Genomic DNA, 15,534 nt, shown 5'->3' on the forward strand with positions numbered 1-15,534 from the left:
TTATTTGCAGTGATGCCTTTATTTGGGAGACACGGCTAAAATCTACATAAAGGCACCACAGCTAGTCCCCAGGGTTTTCTGGCTACCCCCGTACTATAAAGAGACACCAACTCTTTCCTCTTCCTCCTCAATGGTAGCAACAATTCCCTAGCAATGGGGATGCAAAGCAGCAAAATCAAAATAAGCAATTATAAAACAGATTAATAGGAGGGGGGGGGGGATTTATTTATTTGCCGCTTTCAAAACTTTGTGGCCAAATCATGCCTCTGCTGAAGCTCAGACGTCCATTTTATACAGGTGAACCCATCTTTGATGGGAATAGCTGCAAGATTAGACCCTGGGGGAGTCAATTTGAAAACAGAGGGAGCATCCGAGGACCTTCGACAGTTAAATGTACCAGATCTGCATACCAGGCTCTTCTGAGATAATTTAGGCTGCCATCACAGAGCCGTGTTGCAGGATCAGCGGAATTGGAGGGAACATGTACACACCAATGCAAAATCTCAAAGTGCAGTTATAGCATCTAGTTGTTCTGCCCCTTGAACCACGCATAAAAACGTGGCAATTTCCTATTTGCCCAATGGCCATTAAATCCACCTCTGAAATGTCCTATGTATCTATTTAGTTTGAAAAAAAAAATATATATATATTTTTTCAGCTGAGAAAATAGGCACCTATGATATGCAGAACTGAAATTGGAGGGAAGTGCTTCTCCGCACAATACAGAACATGAAAAGCCTACGTCACTCATTACCTGCAAACGTCTTGTACCACCATGGTGGTTTAAGTAGGCAACCACTATAGTATGCACCTTTTCTAACTTGCCTCTAAGATCTGACCGTAAGTTTAATAATGCCATCTTGATGGCTTTTAATTTTAGGAGATTTTAAGTAGAAGTCAGAGATTTCAAATCACAGGGCCCCTAGCAAAATCTTTCTTCCAGGTGTGCTCCCCAACCTAGAGAGCTTGCATGTCAATGTAAGACCCCCTCCCCCCCCTTCCATAGAACTCCCTTTATCCAGATTGTGCACAGATTCCCATTATAGGGGATTTTCTTGCATTGCTTCTTTTTCTCGTCAGTTGTGAGGGGTCCTTTCGATCTTTGTTTTAGAATGCTAAATAATTTAGTTGAAGGCATCTCATGCAAATTTGCCCAGAGATATACCTCTATTGGTAGAGAGAGACCAAAGACCTCCTGCACTAAGGCTGTGGGATTCTCAGATATCCTGCTGCTTTCCTGATCTTGTGAACTATTTATTTTGGCAAAAAAGCTCTTCCCAGCACTCTATTGATTACAACCCCAAGAAAGCATTCTGTGTGCCTGGGTAAGTTGACTTTTGTTAAAGCTTATGAGCCACCATGTTTTTGACGCTCATAGAACCGTGTGTGCCACGCTGAACTTTCTGAACGGATTCTGTGTTCACTGGCATGCTGTCTAGGTGAGGTCATACTGCAATCTCACTTTGCTATGAGGACAATTTTGTAAATGTCGTTGGTGCTGTGGCCAGCCCAAATGGAAAAGACTGGTACATGTAACCTCCAGTTCGGCTTTCCTGCCTCCCATTCAATCTATCCTAAATGCTGCTGCTAGAATCACTTTACTCTTCCAATTCTCACTCAGCATCTCTTCTGCCCAAATCCCTCTCCTAGCTTCCTATTACATCCCATGTTACACAAAAATCTCCTCCTCTCTATTAGGCTATACACTCGTGCCCCTCCTTACATCTCAGCCTCAAGTTCTCGCTATACACTGTCCTGTCTTTGGATGACTTCTGTCTACCCATTCTGTATCTATAGCCCTCTCCCACCTAACACCTCTCCCTCACTGTCACACACCTTGGGAATGCCCTTCCCCATAACATCAGAATAGCACCCTCTACCCACCTTTAAGACCAATCTAAAAACAACTCTAACAAAGCATATAGGTAGCTCCGTGGCTGATACTATACACCTCAAACTTCGACCATGGCCCCCTGCAGACGCACTTACCAGAACACCCTCCTACTGTCTCTGTACGTTCTTACTACTTACCACTTAGATTGTAAGCTCTTTGGGACCGGGGCTCCTTTTCCTATAGTTTTATGTCTGAAGAGCTTATTCCCATTACATGTTATGTCATGTATTACTGCTGTGAAGTGCAGAACCTCATGAACTTTCTGATGAGGCTGGGTAATGAGAATATGAAGTCCCCCATCATTTAGGTCTATGCAGATCATAAAATCACTTGGCTGTAAAAGGAGTTCAGAATAAATCGCAAGGACTCCATCCAGAAAGATCTCCCCTTTAGGAACCGATTTATCCATTACAAATCTAGGATTGCCCTGTAATCCTGATAGTTTCTGACGTGAAATTACTGAGGATACCTTCGGTCATCTTGTTTGGCACCTTTAATGTAACTCTTGTTCAGTAATTCTACGATAATTTGAAATAGTGTGTCACGAACGGCACACCTGTGAGCATGTGACGTGTGTATTTGAAGAGTGTTAATACTTCCAGCTATCCTGCCAACTCCTTTACCTCCCAGCAGGGTTCTCAAAATGAGCAATAGCTCCACAAAAAACACCAAATTACATACAACTCAATTCGCTGCCACAATCAATAATAATGTAAGTGCTTACTTGCAGAGTTTTTGGCCCCCCGTTTACTAGAAAAAAAATATAATTAACACAAAATTCAATGTAGCAAAATGTGTCTTAAAATGCGGCAACTTCAATATATTACAAGGAAAAAAAAGTGCTTGGTTCAAATTAGATGCGTTACCATAATGTTCAATCAGTTAGATTAGGCTGCGTCCCCGCCAGTGCTGAGCGGGCGGCGCTTGCAGTGGTAACATACACACATACATACATATATGAATATGTACATTCACGCTGAAGCGGCGCGCGCTCGTGCACACGCTGACCCACGCTCACCAAAAACAAACAAAAAAAAAATCTGGATTTCAGGAATTGATTGCCTTTTTGAAGATGGAACCCAGGGCCTCTGGTAGCTCTTGATACATCCATAATATACATATTTTTTTATGGTATTAATACTCAATAATATAGGCCCATTAATATTGACCAGATTTGACTGGACCTCTATGCATTGTTAACCCTTGGTGTGCTGCATTTGTAGCACTACTAAACAGGAAAAAGGCATTACCGTTACATAGTTTTTATCTCTTATGGACTCAGTTTAGTGCATAGCCTTGCAAAGCGTCCATATAGTATGGCCTCAGTCTTCCATGTAGTTGGAGGTCCTCCCTCCAACAGCTGTCTCGAGAAGACAAGATTCTCAAAACGTCACTAGGTATTACATTTTGATTCCCCCCATTGGCCACGAAAAAGATGTGACATTGCTCCGGCGATTGTCTACCTTAAGGCTTCCAGATCTGTAAGCATGAGCCTCCCTATAGGTGGAAAAACACACTGCCTTCTATCCTGGGGGTGACATGGACTTCTTCCTCCTGCAATCTTTCTAATTAGCTTCTCAAGCCAGTCATAAAATAAAAATTCCCCTTCAAAAGGGCAAAGAGCATGTAAAGGCCATGGTCCTTGCAGGTCGCCCGAGTCATATGAGGTTTCATTCAAATCTAACAATTGGTGCTTCAATAGCATCTCAGGAGCACTCCTTTTGATACAAATGATGTGGTGGGTTCTGGGGTTGGAGCTTGCTGGGATTGTGCGTTTATTCATTTTAATTTTCAACTGGTATCCGTTGTTTGGAGGTTAGTGGCCCCTCCTCCCAGGGTTTACGCTCACCCCACCCCATTTTTTTAAGTAGCAGGTTTTTTTCATGTACCTGTGCAGGTCTATTAACAGCATTATCCCTCCACAGCAGGGATAATTGAGAATTTTCACAGGTAGTGTTAGGACTGCATACTGGTCATGCCCTGACGTTGGCTGCAGGCTTAAAAATGCTTTGACCAAAGGGTTCAAATAAATTACCCTTACTCATGAGAATATTAACATTGAAGTATTTAATTATGTAGTTTGTCACATTATATGTAGCATTGAGCATCTAGATCATAGGTGGGCAACCTATTTTTCAATGTAGCCACAGGTATGGCGATTGAGAATTGAAATTCACCACACCATGTTAAAGCGCTGGTGCTAAGGGGGTTAGCCGCAGACGGTGGCCATTAGCAGTGAGCAGGCAAGTGCTGAGTGGAGGAGATCCGATTAAGTCTTCAACTTAATATACTGAATGCTGATTCTCTCTCACACGCATAACATAAAAACTCCTGGCTGGACATGAAGCCCAATTCTTGGAATGATTCTGCAGACGAGTCCTCCATTACATCCTGGCTGATCTGTGAGTGGGACCTTTTCTATGATCGTAACCCCTTAAAATCTTCTTTTCATTACAAAAATGTTTCAGCCAAGGCAGATTTGTTCAGGAGGTTGATGTTATGAAACAAGCACAGTATTTATCTTTGCAGTCATTGGGCAATTTTTTAAATCACAGGATCCACTGGCTGTTTTTAGCTTTTCTTGATGCCTTTTTAAATACTCAGACATGTATGAAGAAACGAAAGCAAAAAATAAAAAAGGAAAGGATCCAGGAAGTAGCAAACAAACTACACCTCCTATAACCATTTGCGCTTATCCAGAGGGGTTTCCATGGGAGATGTGGCCAACTCCGGTCCTCGAGAGCCACCAACAAGTCTGGTTTTTAGGATATTCCTGCTTCAGCACCGGTGGCTTCATCAGTGGCTTCGTCATGACAACCACTGATTTAGCAACCTGTGCTGAAGCAGGGATATCCTGAAAACCTGACCTGTTGGTGGCACTTGAGGACTGGAGTTGGTCACCCCTAATATAAGATCTCCATTCCCTGAAGCAGCAACAAACTATACACTTCAGCATTTCACGCCGTCGGCTACAGAATAGTTACTTCCAAACAAACAAAGTTCCAGAGGGACAAAACTGACTATGTGACAGGATGCTATAGAAATTGGAAAAAACCAAGACATGACAATGATAAATATAGATATAATAAGGATTAGTCGCACAAAATTTCATCTAACTATAAAAAAAACATTGTCAGTCTAAAAGACACACCTTCAGAACCAGTACAATTTATAGCTCCCAGAATATCTAAAAGACCATCAACGTCATCCAATTTGAAATTGGCTACCAACAGTGTTAAATTTAAAAATCCTGCCACCCCCACTCCTCCCACTACATTGGTCCAGTTATCAGGGAACGATACTGACAATATTTTTGATCAGTACCACCACCAGAACAAGTACCAACTCCTTATTGACCTAGATAGGGAACAACATCACCCTAGTCACAGTCGTGAGGAAGAGAAAAATACATTCTCTTTTTTAGACTGGCGCCAAACGAGAGAACCCAAACAGGCAAGGGATGTAATCAGAGATTTATTGGGAAAAGAGACTTCCCTAAAGGACACCAGAAAAAGAAAAAACACCTTAGAGGAACGAGAGGAGGGAGAAAAACTAGGCAAAGTACAAAAACACTAAATAAAAGTGCATATAACAACATATTCAATATAAGCCAATACCCAATTTCCATGAAAGAAAACAAGCTGTTATTAAAAGGATTATCATTTGCCCCAGTTACAGGGCCAGATAGCTTCAAGTTATATGTTGATGTCCAACGTTATGTACGTAAGTTATGTCTCAAAAAATATTTTCAAAGAGATGCTATATCAAAAATTAATACTAATACTAACTTACCTATATCTGCTAATGCATCTACTTTTAGGAACCCCTCTACTTTTTCCCCCAAATTTGTGAGTGGTCCCTTTATAGACACATTTGCCCAAATGGTGACGGATGATCTAGAGACTATGAGCCGTAATTATAAAGTTAAAACAGACAATCTCAGTAAAGCATGAAAAATTGACGCTACGTGCACTCGAAGAAAATGAAAACATAATCATAAAACCGGCAGACAAACGGGGGGGTTGGTAATAATGGACAAATCATATTATATCAATGAGTCACTAAGAATTTTAAGTGATAGGTCCACGTACCAACTCCTCCCTTCAAATCCTACTACATTATATCAACAAAAACTATTCAATTATCTTACATTAGGTTTAGACCAGCGGTGCGCAATCTGTGGGGCGCGACCCCCAGGGGGGGGCGCGAGACTGCCGACGGGGGGCGCGGGGTTTACAGAGGCCCCGCGCGCTTCCCGAAGGCACTTAAATTAAGTGCCGGGGGAGCTGCAGGGCCTCTGTAAACCATACTTACCCGTGGCTCCGGCGGCTTCCTCCCGGCGTCGCCATGGCAACGCGGCGTCAAAATGACGCTGCGAGGTCATGTGACGTCACGTTGCTATGGCAACGTGACGTCATTACGCCGGTGCGAGGGTAAGTTGGGGTTGGGGGGGGGCGCGGGAGTGAGGGGACAGCCGGCAGGGGGGCGCAGGGAAAAAAGTTTGCGCCCCCCTGGTTTAGACCAAAATTTAATCACTCAAAAAGAATTTGATTTTCTTTATAACAGTTACCCCAAATTACCTCTTTTTTACATAATACCCAAAATACATAAAGATATTAATTTTCCCCCAGGTCGCCCTATCATGTCGGGCATCCAGTCACTAACATCACACCTATCTCAGTATATTGACAGACAACTTCAAAAATATGTGGTACAATTACCTTCTTATCTACGGGATACTACCCACATACTGCAGACCCTCCAGGACATTCAATGGCAGCCTCATTATTTTTTAGTTACAGCTGACGCTAATTCTCTATACACAATAATTAATCATGAACAGGGATGCGAAGCAGTCTTAAACACCCTAAACAATGACCCAACAATATCAAAAGAATATAGAGATTTTCTTATTTTAGGGATTAATTTTATTCTTTGTCACAAATTTTGTTTATTTCAATAAATCTTTTTATTTACAGGTGTATGTGGCACCGCCATGGGTACCAAGTTTGCTCCCAGCTATGCAAATTTATTTATGGGCAACTGGGAGGAACAACACATATGGTCCAGTTGTCCATATGGGGCAAACTTGGTACTGTGGTGGCGCTACATAGACGATATTATTTTCATTTGGTCTGGCACATTAGCACAGTTAGCAGTTATATATGAACACTAATAATAACAATTTAAAATTCACATTTGTCACTAGCTCTAATAAAATAGAATTTTTAGATTTAGAGATATCTATTATTAATAATCTTATTCACACTAGTACTTACTTTAAACCAGTTCAATCAAATAATTATCTGCATGCACACAGTCACCATAATCCCACATGGGTCAAAAATATACCTAAGGGACAGTTTATAAGACTGAAAAGAAACAGCTCGCATCCTGACACATTCAAATCTCAAGCTGAAGATTTAAAAAATAAATTTGTGTAAAGAAAGTATTCTCCACACGATCTAGATAAAACAATCAGCGAGGTTGCAGCGATAGACAGAACCAGTCTTTTACAGTATAAAAATAAAAATAATAATAAAAAAATTGGTACAACAGACAGATTGTCATTTATTACACAATTTAATCAAATGGCTCCAAATATAAGAAAAACTCTAAGAAAATACTGGCCAATTCTAAAAAAGGATAAAGAACTAGAGGGCATTTTACCCGAATATCCACACATTATATTCACAAAAGCACCCAATATAGGACAAAGACTGGCACCCAGCTGTCCATCGCTGCAACCTATTCATCGCAGACTAGCACTCTGTGGGGGATACTTTGTTTGCAACAAATGTACGGCATGCAAATATAGTATTAAAAAATTTGAATTTGGTTCCAATAAAACTAAAAAAACTTATAAAATAAAACATATTACATGCAACAGTTCTTTTGTTATTTATTTACTTGAATGTCCATGTGGTCTGCAGTATGTGGGTATGACCACTAGAGCAATAAAAAGACGTCTGTATGAACACATACATAATATTAAAATTGGTTTAGTCACTCACAATGTGTCCAATCATTTTCTTCGGGTGCACAATCAAGACCCTAAAGGCCTAAAATGCGTGGCTATAGAGTGTATTACACCACATTGGAGAGGTGGCAATACATTGAGCCTATTGGGGAGAAGAGAATCCTATTGGATTTATGAATTACGTACTCTCTCCCAAATGGGCTTAAATGTTGAATTTGATTTAAAAGCCTTTTTGGTAGGATAGCATTGAAATTGGAAATTTGGGTATACATCAAAGTACATTGACTCTGGCCTCTAGCATTAGGTTCTCCTGTAATTGAGTTGGGACCAACAGTGAATAACACAACTGGTTGTATAACACAGCTGTATGTAATTTTGTATCTAGTCAATGTAACATTTACACTTATATTATATATCCATATATTTACCACAGTTCACATTTTTTTGTGTTTTTAGTATTAATATTATATATATATATATATATATATATATATGAATTTGTATAATCATTAGGACTTAATTAAATTTATGTATCTTATACTATATTAGTGAAAGCACTGTATGTTTGCCTGCCTGCATGCATGCATGCCAGCCTGCCTGCCTGCTGGATGTCCGGTGTCCCTAGGGGAAATCTCATTGGTCCACCCCCCCTTCACCTCCCCTCCACCCCCCCCTCCACCTCCCCTCCACCCCCCCCCTTCACCTCCCCTCCACCCCCCCCTTCACCTCCCCTCCACCCCCCCCTTCACCTCCCCTCCACCCCCCCCCTTCACCTCCCCTCCACCCCCCCCTTCACCTCCCCTCCACCCCCCCCTTCACCTCCCCTCCACCCCCACCCTTCACCTCCCCTCCACCCCCCCTCCACCCCCACCCTTCACCTCCCCTCCACCTTCCCTTCACTCCCCCCTTACAACCTCCCACCACCTCCACCCCCCTTCCCACCTCCCCCAACTCCCCACCACCTCCCCCCCCTTCCCACCACCTCCCCCCCACCCCCCCCCCTTCCCACCACCTCCCCCCCACCTCCCCTTCCCCCCCACCCCCCTCCTTCCCACCACCTCCCCCCCACCACCTCCCCCCCCACCCCCCCCCCTTCCCTGAGGCGGAGTCACGGGCCAAAGGACACACAGGGACACAGACGCACACACACACACACACGTAGACACACACACACGTAGACACACACACACACACACGTATACACACACACACGTATACACAAACACACACACGTAGACACAAACACACACACGTATACACAAACACACACACGTAGACACACACACACATAGACACACACGTACACACACACACACACACACACACACACGTAGACACACACACACGTACACGTAGACACACACACACATGTACACGTAGACACACACACACATGTACACGTAGACACGTTCACACACACACACACATGTACACGTACACACACACACACATGTACACGTAGACACGTACACACACACACATGCACACGTACACACACACATGGAGACATACACACACACACGGAGACATACACACACACACATGGAGACATACACACACACACATGTACACATACACACACACGTATACACTCACACACGTATACACACAGGTATACATACACATAATGTATACACACACACACACACATGTATACACACACACACATGTATACACACACACACACACGTGTATACACACACATGTGTACACACACACACATGTGTACACACACACACATGTGTACACACACACGTGTACACACACACACACACGTGTATACACACACACGTATACACAAACACACACACGTAGACACAAACACACACACGTAGACACAAACACACACACGTATACACAAACACACACACGTAGACACACACACATACACACACACACACGTACACACACGCACGTAGACACACACACACGTACACGTAGACACACACACATGTACACGTAGACACACACACACACGTACACGTAGACACGTACACACACACACACACACACACGTACACGTAGACACGTACACACACACACACATGTACACGTATACTCACACACATGTACACGTACACACACACATGGAGACATACACACACACACACATGGAGACACACACACACACATGTACACACACACACACACACGTATACACACAGGTATACATACACATAATGTATACACACACACATGTATACACACACACCTGTATACACACACACACATGTATACACACACACACACATGTGTATACACACACATGTGTATACACACATGTGTATACACACACATGTGTATACACACACATGTGTACACACACACACATGTGTACACACACACATGTGTACACACACACATGTGTACACACACACATGTGTATACACACACATGTATATACACACACATGTATATACACACACATGTATACACACACACATGTATACACACACACATGTATACACACACACACACACATGTGTATACACACACATGTGTATACACACATACACATGTATACACACACACATGTATACACACACACACACGTATACACACACACACACATGTGTATACACACACATGTGTATACACACACAAACATGTGTACACACACACAAATGTACACACACACACACACATACAATGTATACACACAAACATGTATACACGTGTATACACACATGTGTATACACACACACACGTATACACACACACAATATATACATACACACAATGTATACACACACATGTGTATACACACACACGTGTATACACACACACACGTGTATACACACACACACGTGTATACACACACACACACACACGTGTATACACACACGTGTATACACACACACACGTGTATACACACACACGTGTATACACACACACGTGTATACACATACACACACACGTGTATACACACACACGTACACATACACACACACACACACATGTATACACACACACACATACAATGTATACACACAAACATGTATACACACACACACCCCAGCACCACCACATCAGCACACCGGTATCCCATGCCCCCCCAGCACACTGGCATTCTCGGCTCCCCACCATTCCCAGCCCCCATCAACACCATCAGCACCCACACATCGCCACCTTTGCACCTCCCCCATCGGCACACCCACATCCGCACCCCCACATCAGCACCAAACCCTCCCAAATCAGCACACCAATACAATCACCATCAGTACAGCCACAGCAGCACTACCACCGCACATGGGCCGCGTGGACCACTCCCCACCCAAATGCCACACCCACACCACAAACATCCCGGGCAACGCCGGGGCTCTCAGCTAGTTGTTTATAAAATATGCATTTATATAGTTAAATAGAATTCTTTAATATTTATAGTATATGTTTGTCATGTTTAGTGGTTTGTGTTATATATCAGCAGAATTCGTAGATTAGCAGCAGCACTTTTTTCATTACCATGAACAATTCATCACATATGTGCTTGATTGCACAATTGTGCCCAAGAACTACTTCATCAGCTACTGCGCATGTGCATTATACTGCAGGTGAAATTAATTCCTACAATTAAAGACTCTGTATATAAGGGACTTTATAGGACACTTTTACTTCATATACCCCTGAGGAAGAAAGCAGAGAGCTTTCGAAACGCGTAGGGTGGCGATTCCTGTACTCTGCAGTTTAACCCTTGGTGATTTCCCCCACGCATTGTCGAATCTGCATTGGATGCAAACAACCTAGCCTGCTGGAGCCGACGGCGTGCTGAATCAGCTGTTGCCGTTCGAAACCAACTCGGCGTCCATTCCCAGCATGCTGCGGGAGACCCTGCGTGTAGTCCAATACACACGTGTGGATGAAGACGCCAGCCAGCAGTAACCAGCATACAGAAACGAGAGGGGATACTCTCTAATATATCCACTGCCTGCTTACCTATTCCATCTGGTGAGTAGGCATTGCTACTGTCACCATCGGTGCTGCGGAGCACTTCTATCTATTTTTATTGTCCTATTATTACATGTTTATGTATAATAAGGAATATTATTAATTGTTATTAAATTGTTTTACTGTGTAATTTCACCTGTCCAGTTTTCAGCTGATTATATGTTGTCTTAAGTGTTGTTTGTCTTAACCATACAGTATTACGCTATGTGTTGTGCTTTTTCTTTTTTATAAAGCACACCGTGAGGAGCAACCTTCCATCAGCCAACAGGCTTGGCTTTCATATATCCTTTTGTTTGTATTAGCTGTATAGGCGCCTCTGGATACTCCTTTCTTCCCAAACAAACTACACCTCCTATAACCATTTGCGCTTATCCAGAGGGGTTTCCATGGGAGATGTGGCCAACTCCGGTCCTCAAGAGCCACCAACAAGTCTAGTTTTTAGGATATTCCTGCTTCAGCACCGGTGGCTTCATCAGTGGCTTCGTCATGACAACCACTGATTTAGCAACCTGTGCTGAAGCAGGGATATCCTGAAAACCTGACCTGTTGGTGGCACTTGAGGACTGGAGTTGGTCACCCCTAATATAAGATCTCCATTCCCTGAAGCAGCAACAAACTATACACTTCAGCATTTCACGCCGTCGGCTACAGAATAGTTGCCGCACCCCTGCTCTGCAGCAGTGTTAGGAGGGAAGTCCTGTGTGTGACATTTCTGGTTTTGGCAGCATTGTCCTGGAAGTGGGGCCATACAAGAGGGGAACCTGCCCACCGTATGGGCGACAGGGAGAAATCCGACTGCCTCAATTCCCTGCATGGTGCGCGATTAGGATGTGTAGAGAGCGCGGACATCTTTTTTTCCTCCAACCGTGTGGAGCGTTAAAGCGGCGTGATCACCAACGGGAAAAAAACATGGCGCGCCTGCTCAGCAGGGTCAAAAAACAAATATGGCGGGTAATGAGAGGAGGTGGCTTATGCCTTAAACATGGATATGGAGACAACTTTTATCTTGTTTCGTCCCAGCTTATGGAAGGCGGTTACACATACCTAGTACTGCCAGGGAGGAAAAAACTCATTTTTGCAGGGACTCCCAAATATAAACATCAGTAAAATGTTTAAAAAATAAATAAAAGCCTGATTGAAGAAAAGTCTGAAGTTGGATTTTAGCAAGCTCTTTCTAACCCAGTCATGACAAACCTAACAGTTTCTATGGGAGTGATGTTGGGATGGGACCTACCACATTTTCATGTTATTTGGGTAGGTCTCCCACCTACATAAAATTAGGTGCACGAGCAGGGAAGAATTTTGATGGTGTAGCTATTTAGCTATTTAGGATGCTCAGAAAGGCCTGGAAGTGAACATCCTTGTTAGGACGTCTAATCATCCAAGGAGGCTTTCATAATATACACACGGTGTTGGTCCTTTCGCCCATGTGGTAAAGCGGGGAGAAAGAGTAAGTGGTATGATACCTTTTATTTGATCCCAAGTCTGTATGAATTTAACTCATATGTTAGTATCTTGCACCCCAACCATGTCTTTTTTTATTTTATTTTTTTTAAACATTTTGTTTGTGAAACATCACGATCCCATTTATCTCTATCTTCTGAGGTTACCATGCTATTTTGTTCACAGCATTGGGCTCTGGGGAAAACTCAATTTTAACCTGACACCCAATATTTTAACGGCTTGTATAATATAATGCAGGGTTGCGCAACTCCAGTCAAGCCCCTCCCAACAGGTCAGGTTTTCATGACATCCCAGCTTCAGCACAGGTGGCTCAGAGGCTCTGTCGAAGTCGGAGCCTCTCATTGAGCCACCTGTGCTCAAGCCAGGACTGATTGAGTCATTTGTGCTGAAGTAGGGATATCTTGAAAACCTGACCTGTTTGGGGGGGGGGGGGGGGGGGGGGGGAGGGGAAGAGGAGAGACTACAGTTGAGCACCCCAGTGGTTTTCAACTCCATTCCAGAAGTTAACATGAGGTTTTAAAGATATCCTCTAGCAGAAATGGCTGAATTATTTTGACAACCACCTGTGCTCAAGCAGGGGTATACTTAAAACCTGGCCTGTTAGCAGTCCTTGAGGACTGGAGTTGTGAACCACTGGTCTTGAGCATCCGATTTTTTTTTAATGAAAACTGCGTTGGAAAATCTACTTAAAGTTAAAAATAAAATAAAAAATTTAATGCAGGAACAAAATGGCGGTCAGCCCAGACCGCTGTGATGCCAGTGCGGCCAGCAGACCATTGCAAGCAATGAACAGCTGGACTCTTCTAGCAGTCACGGTGCTATACATGCACACAAAGACACTGTTAAAAAAAAAAAAACTCAAGTTGACGAGCCTGCAAGTTAAGACTTTGAAGCATCTCAAAGAAGCCAACCAACCTTTTTGTCTCTGGTCCGTACTTCTCCGTAAAAGTCTAGGGCTTCCTGTGCTCTTGCAAACTTGCCTCGGTGTAGCAAATACGCACAGATCATCACACCAGTCCGTCCTTTCCCAGCTTTGCAGTGGATCGCTGCTACGTTTTCATTTTCACGTAGCCATTCGTCAAGATCTTTACAAAAAGGTTTGATTAGCTCTAGCTGTGGTGGATTGTGGTCTTCGAAAGGGTACTGTGCAACTGTGGATCAAAGACACGCAAACAGGTTTGCCATCGTTTCTCATGACCAGAACTAGAAACAATATTTTAAATCGTTGACAAAAAAATATATAAATGTAGAGACAAAAACTTATTTCTATGCGGCTTAACTTGTAAGATCATAGCGGTTTGTGAATCTCTAATGTAAAACGTGTTTGTTTTTGTTTATATTGTTCACGCTCTTGTTTCTCTTTGCAAACGTCCTCTGGAGACACCATTAAAATGAACAACCTTAATAACCAAAATTTCACGACCAAGGAAGCAAATTGCAGCAGACTTCATTGACGCCACCTCCTCCAAAAACATAACATATCCCATTAAAATGCAAAAAGCCCTAAGGCCCTGACCAGACTGGATGCTACGCAACGTGCATGTTCGTCATGCTGTTTGTTCTGTGGGAGTTTTCAAACTGGAAGCGACTCCCGGCGGGGAAGTGCAGCGTTGACGCAGCTGCACTTGGAGACAACTGAAATTGCAATTTCAAGCAGCAGCCGCATCATGTGTTTTTTCGCCAGCAATGACAAACACACAGTTTCTTTTTTTATTAAATGGATGACGCAAGTCCCGCCTCCGTTGCGTCATTCTGTCTGCTGGGGATGAGCACACATCACCCAGCAGACAGGGGCTTGCGGACGCGCGGTAGTGTAGCAGCCTGTCTGAGCTCAGCCTAAGATTCAACGGCAGTGGTGGTGTGGAATATCACAGCACACCAGGTTATATCACTACAATAAGTAATACATTCAAAGATTGGTCAAGATCAGGGGTTCTGAAAGACCACCAACAGCTCAGGTTTTCCAGATATCCCTGCTTCAGCACAGGTGGCTCAGACAAAGACTTCGACTGAGCCACTTGTACTGAAGCAGGGATATCTGGAAACATAACCTGTTGGTGACCTAAGAAGACTGGAGTTGCCCACCTCTGGTCAAGATGCACAGGTGTAACCTAAAATTAAAGAGAGTGACTAGATAATAAGGACTGCCAGTTGATTGCATACGCGTCAAGCCCTTTAGTATTGGAGGGTGCTGGAATAGACGGCTATGCAACTGGTTCCAGGCCACTCCTGCAACAACAGAGCTACAAAA

The 15,534-nt window shown here is 43.3% G+C and overlaps 1 protein-coding gene across 1 annotated transcript in view; it reads right to left on the reverse strand.

Moving 5' to 3' along the window:
* The window catches only part of PTEN (phosphatase and tensin homolog), a 69,426-nt gene that overhangs the window by 15,513 nt on the left and 38,379 nt on the right, over positions 1–15,534 (reverse strand). Inside the window, exon 5 of the mRNA XM_075612900.1 lies at positions 14,199–14,434. Within this exon, the coding sequence (XP_075469015.1) occupies positions 14,199–14,434 (236 nt within the window). The remainder of the gene's footprint in view (positions 1–14,198; positions 14,435–15,534) is intronic.

Source organism: Ascaphus truei, chromosome 8 (genome assembly GCF_040206685.1).
Source record: "Ascaphus truei isolate aAscTru1 chromosome 8, aAscTru1.hap1, whole genome shotgun sequence".
Lineage (NCBI taxonomy): Eukaryota > Metazoa > Chordata > Amphibia > Anura > Ascaphidae > Ascaphus > Ascaphus truei.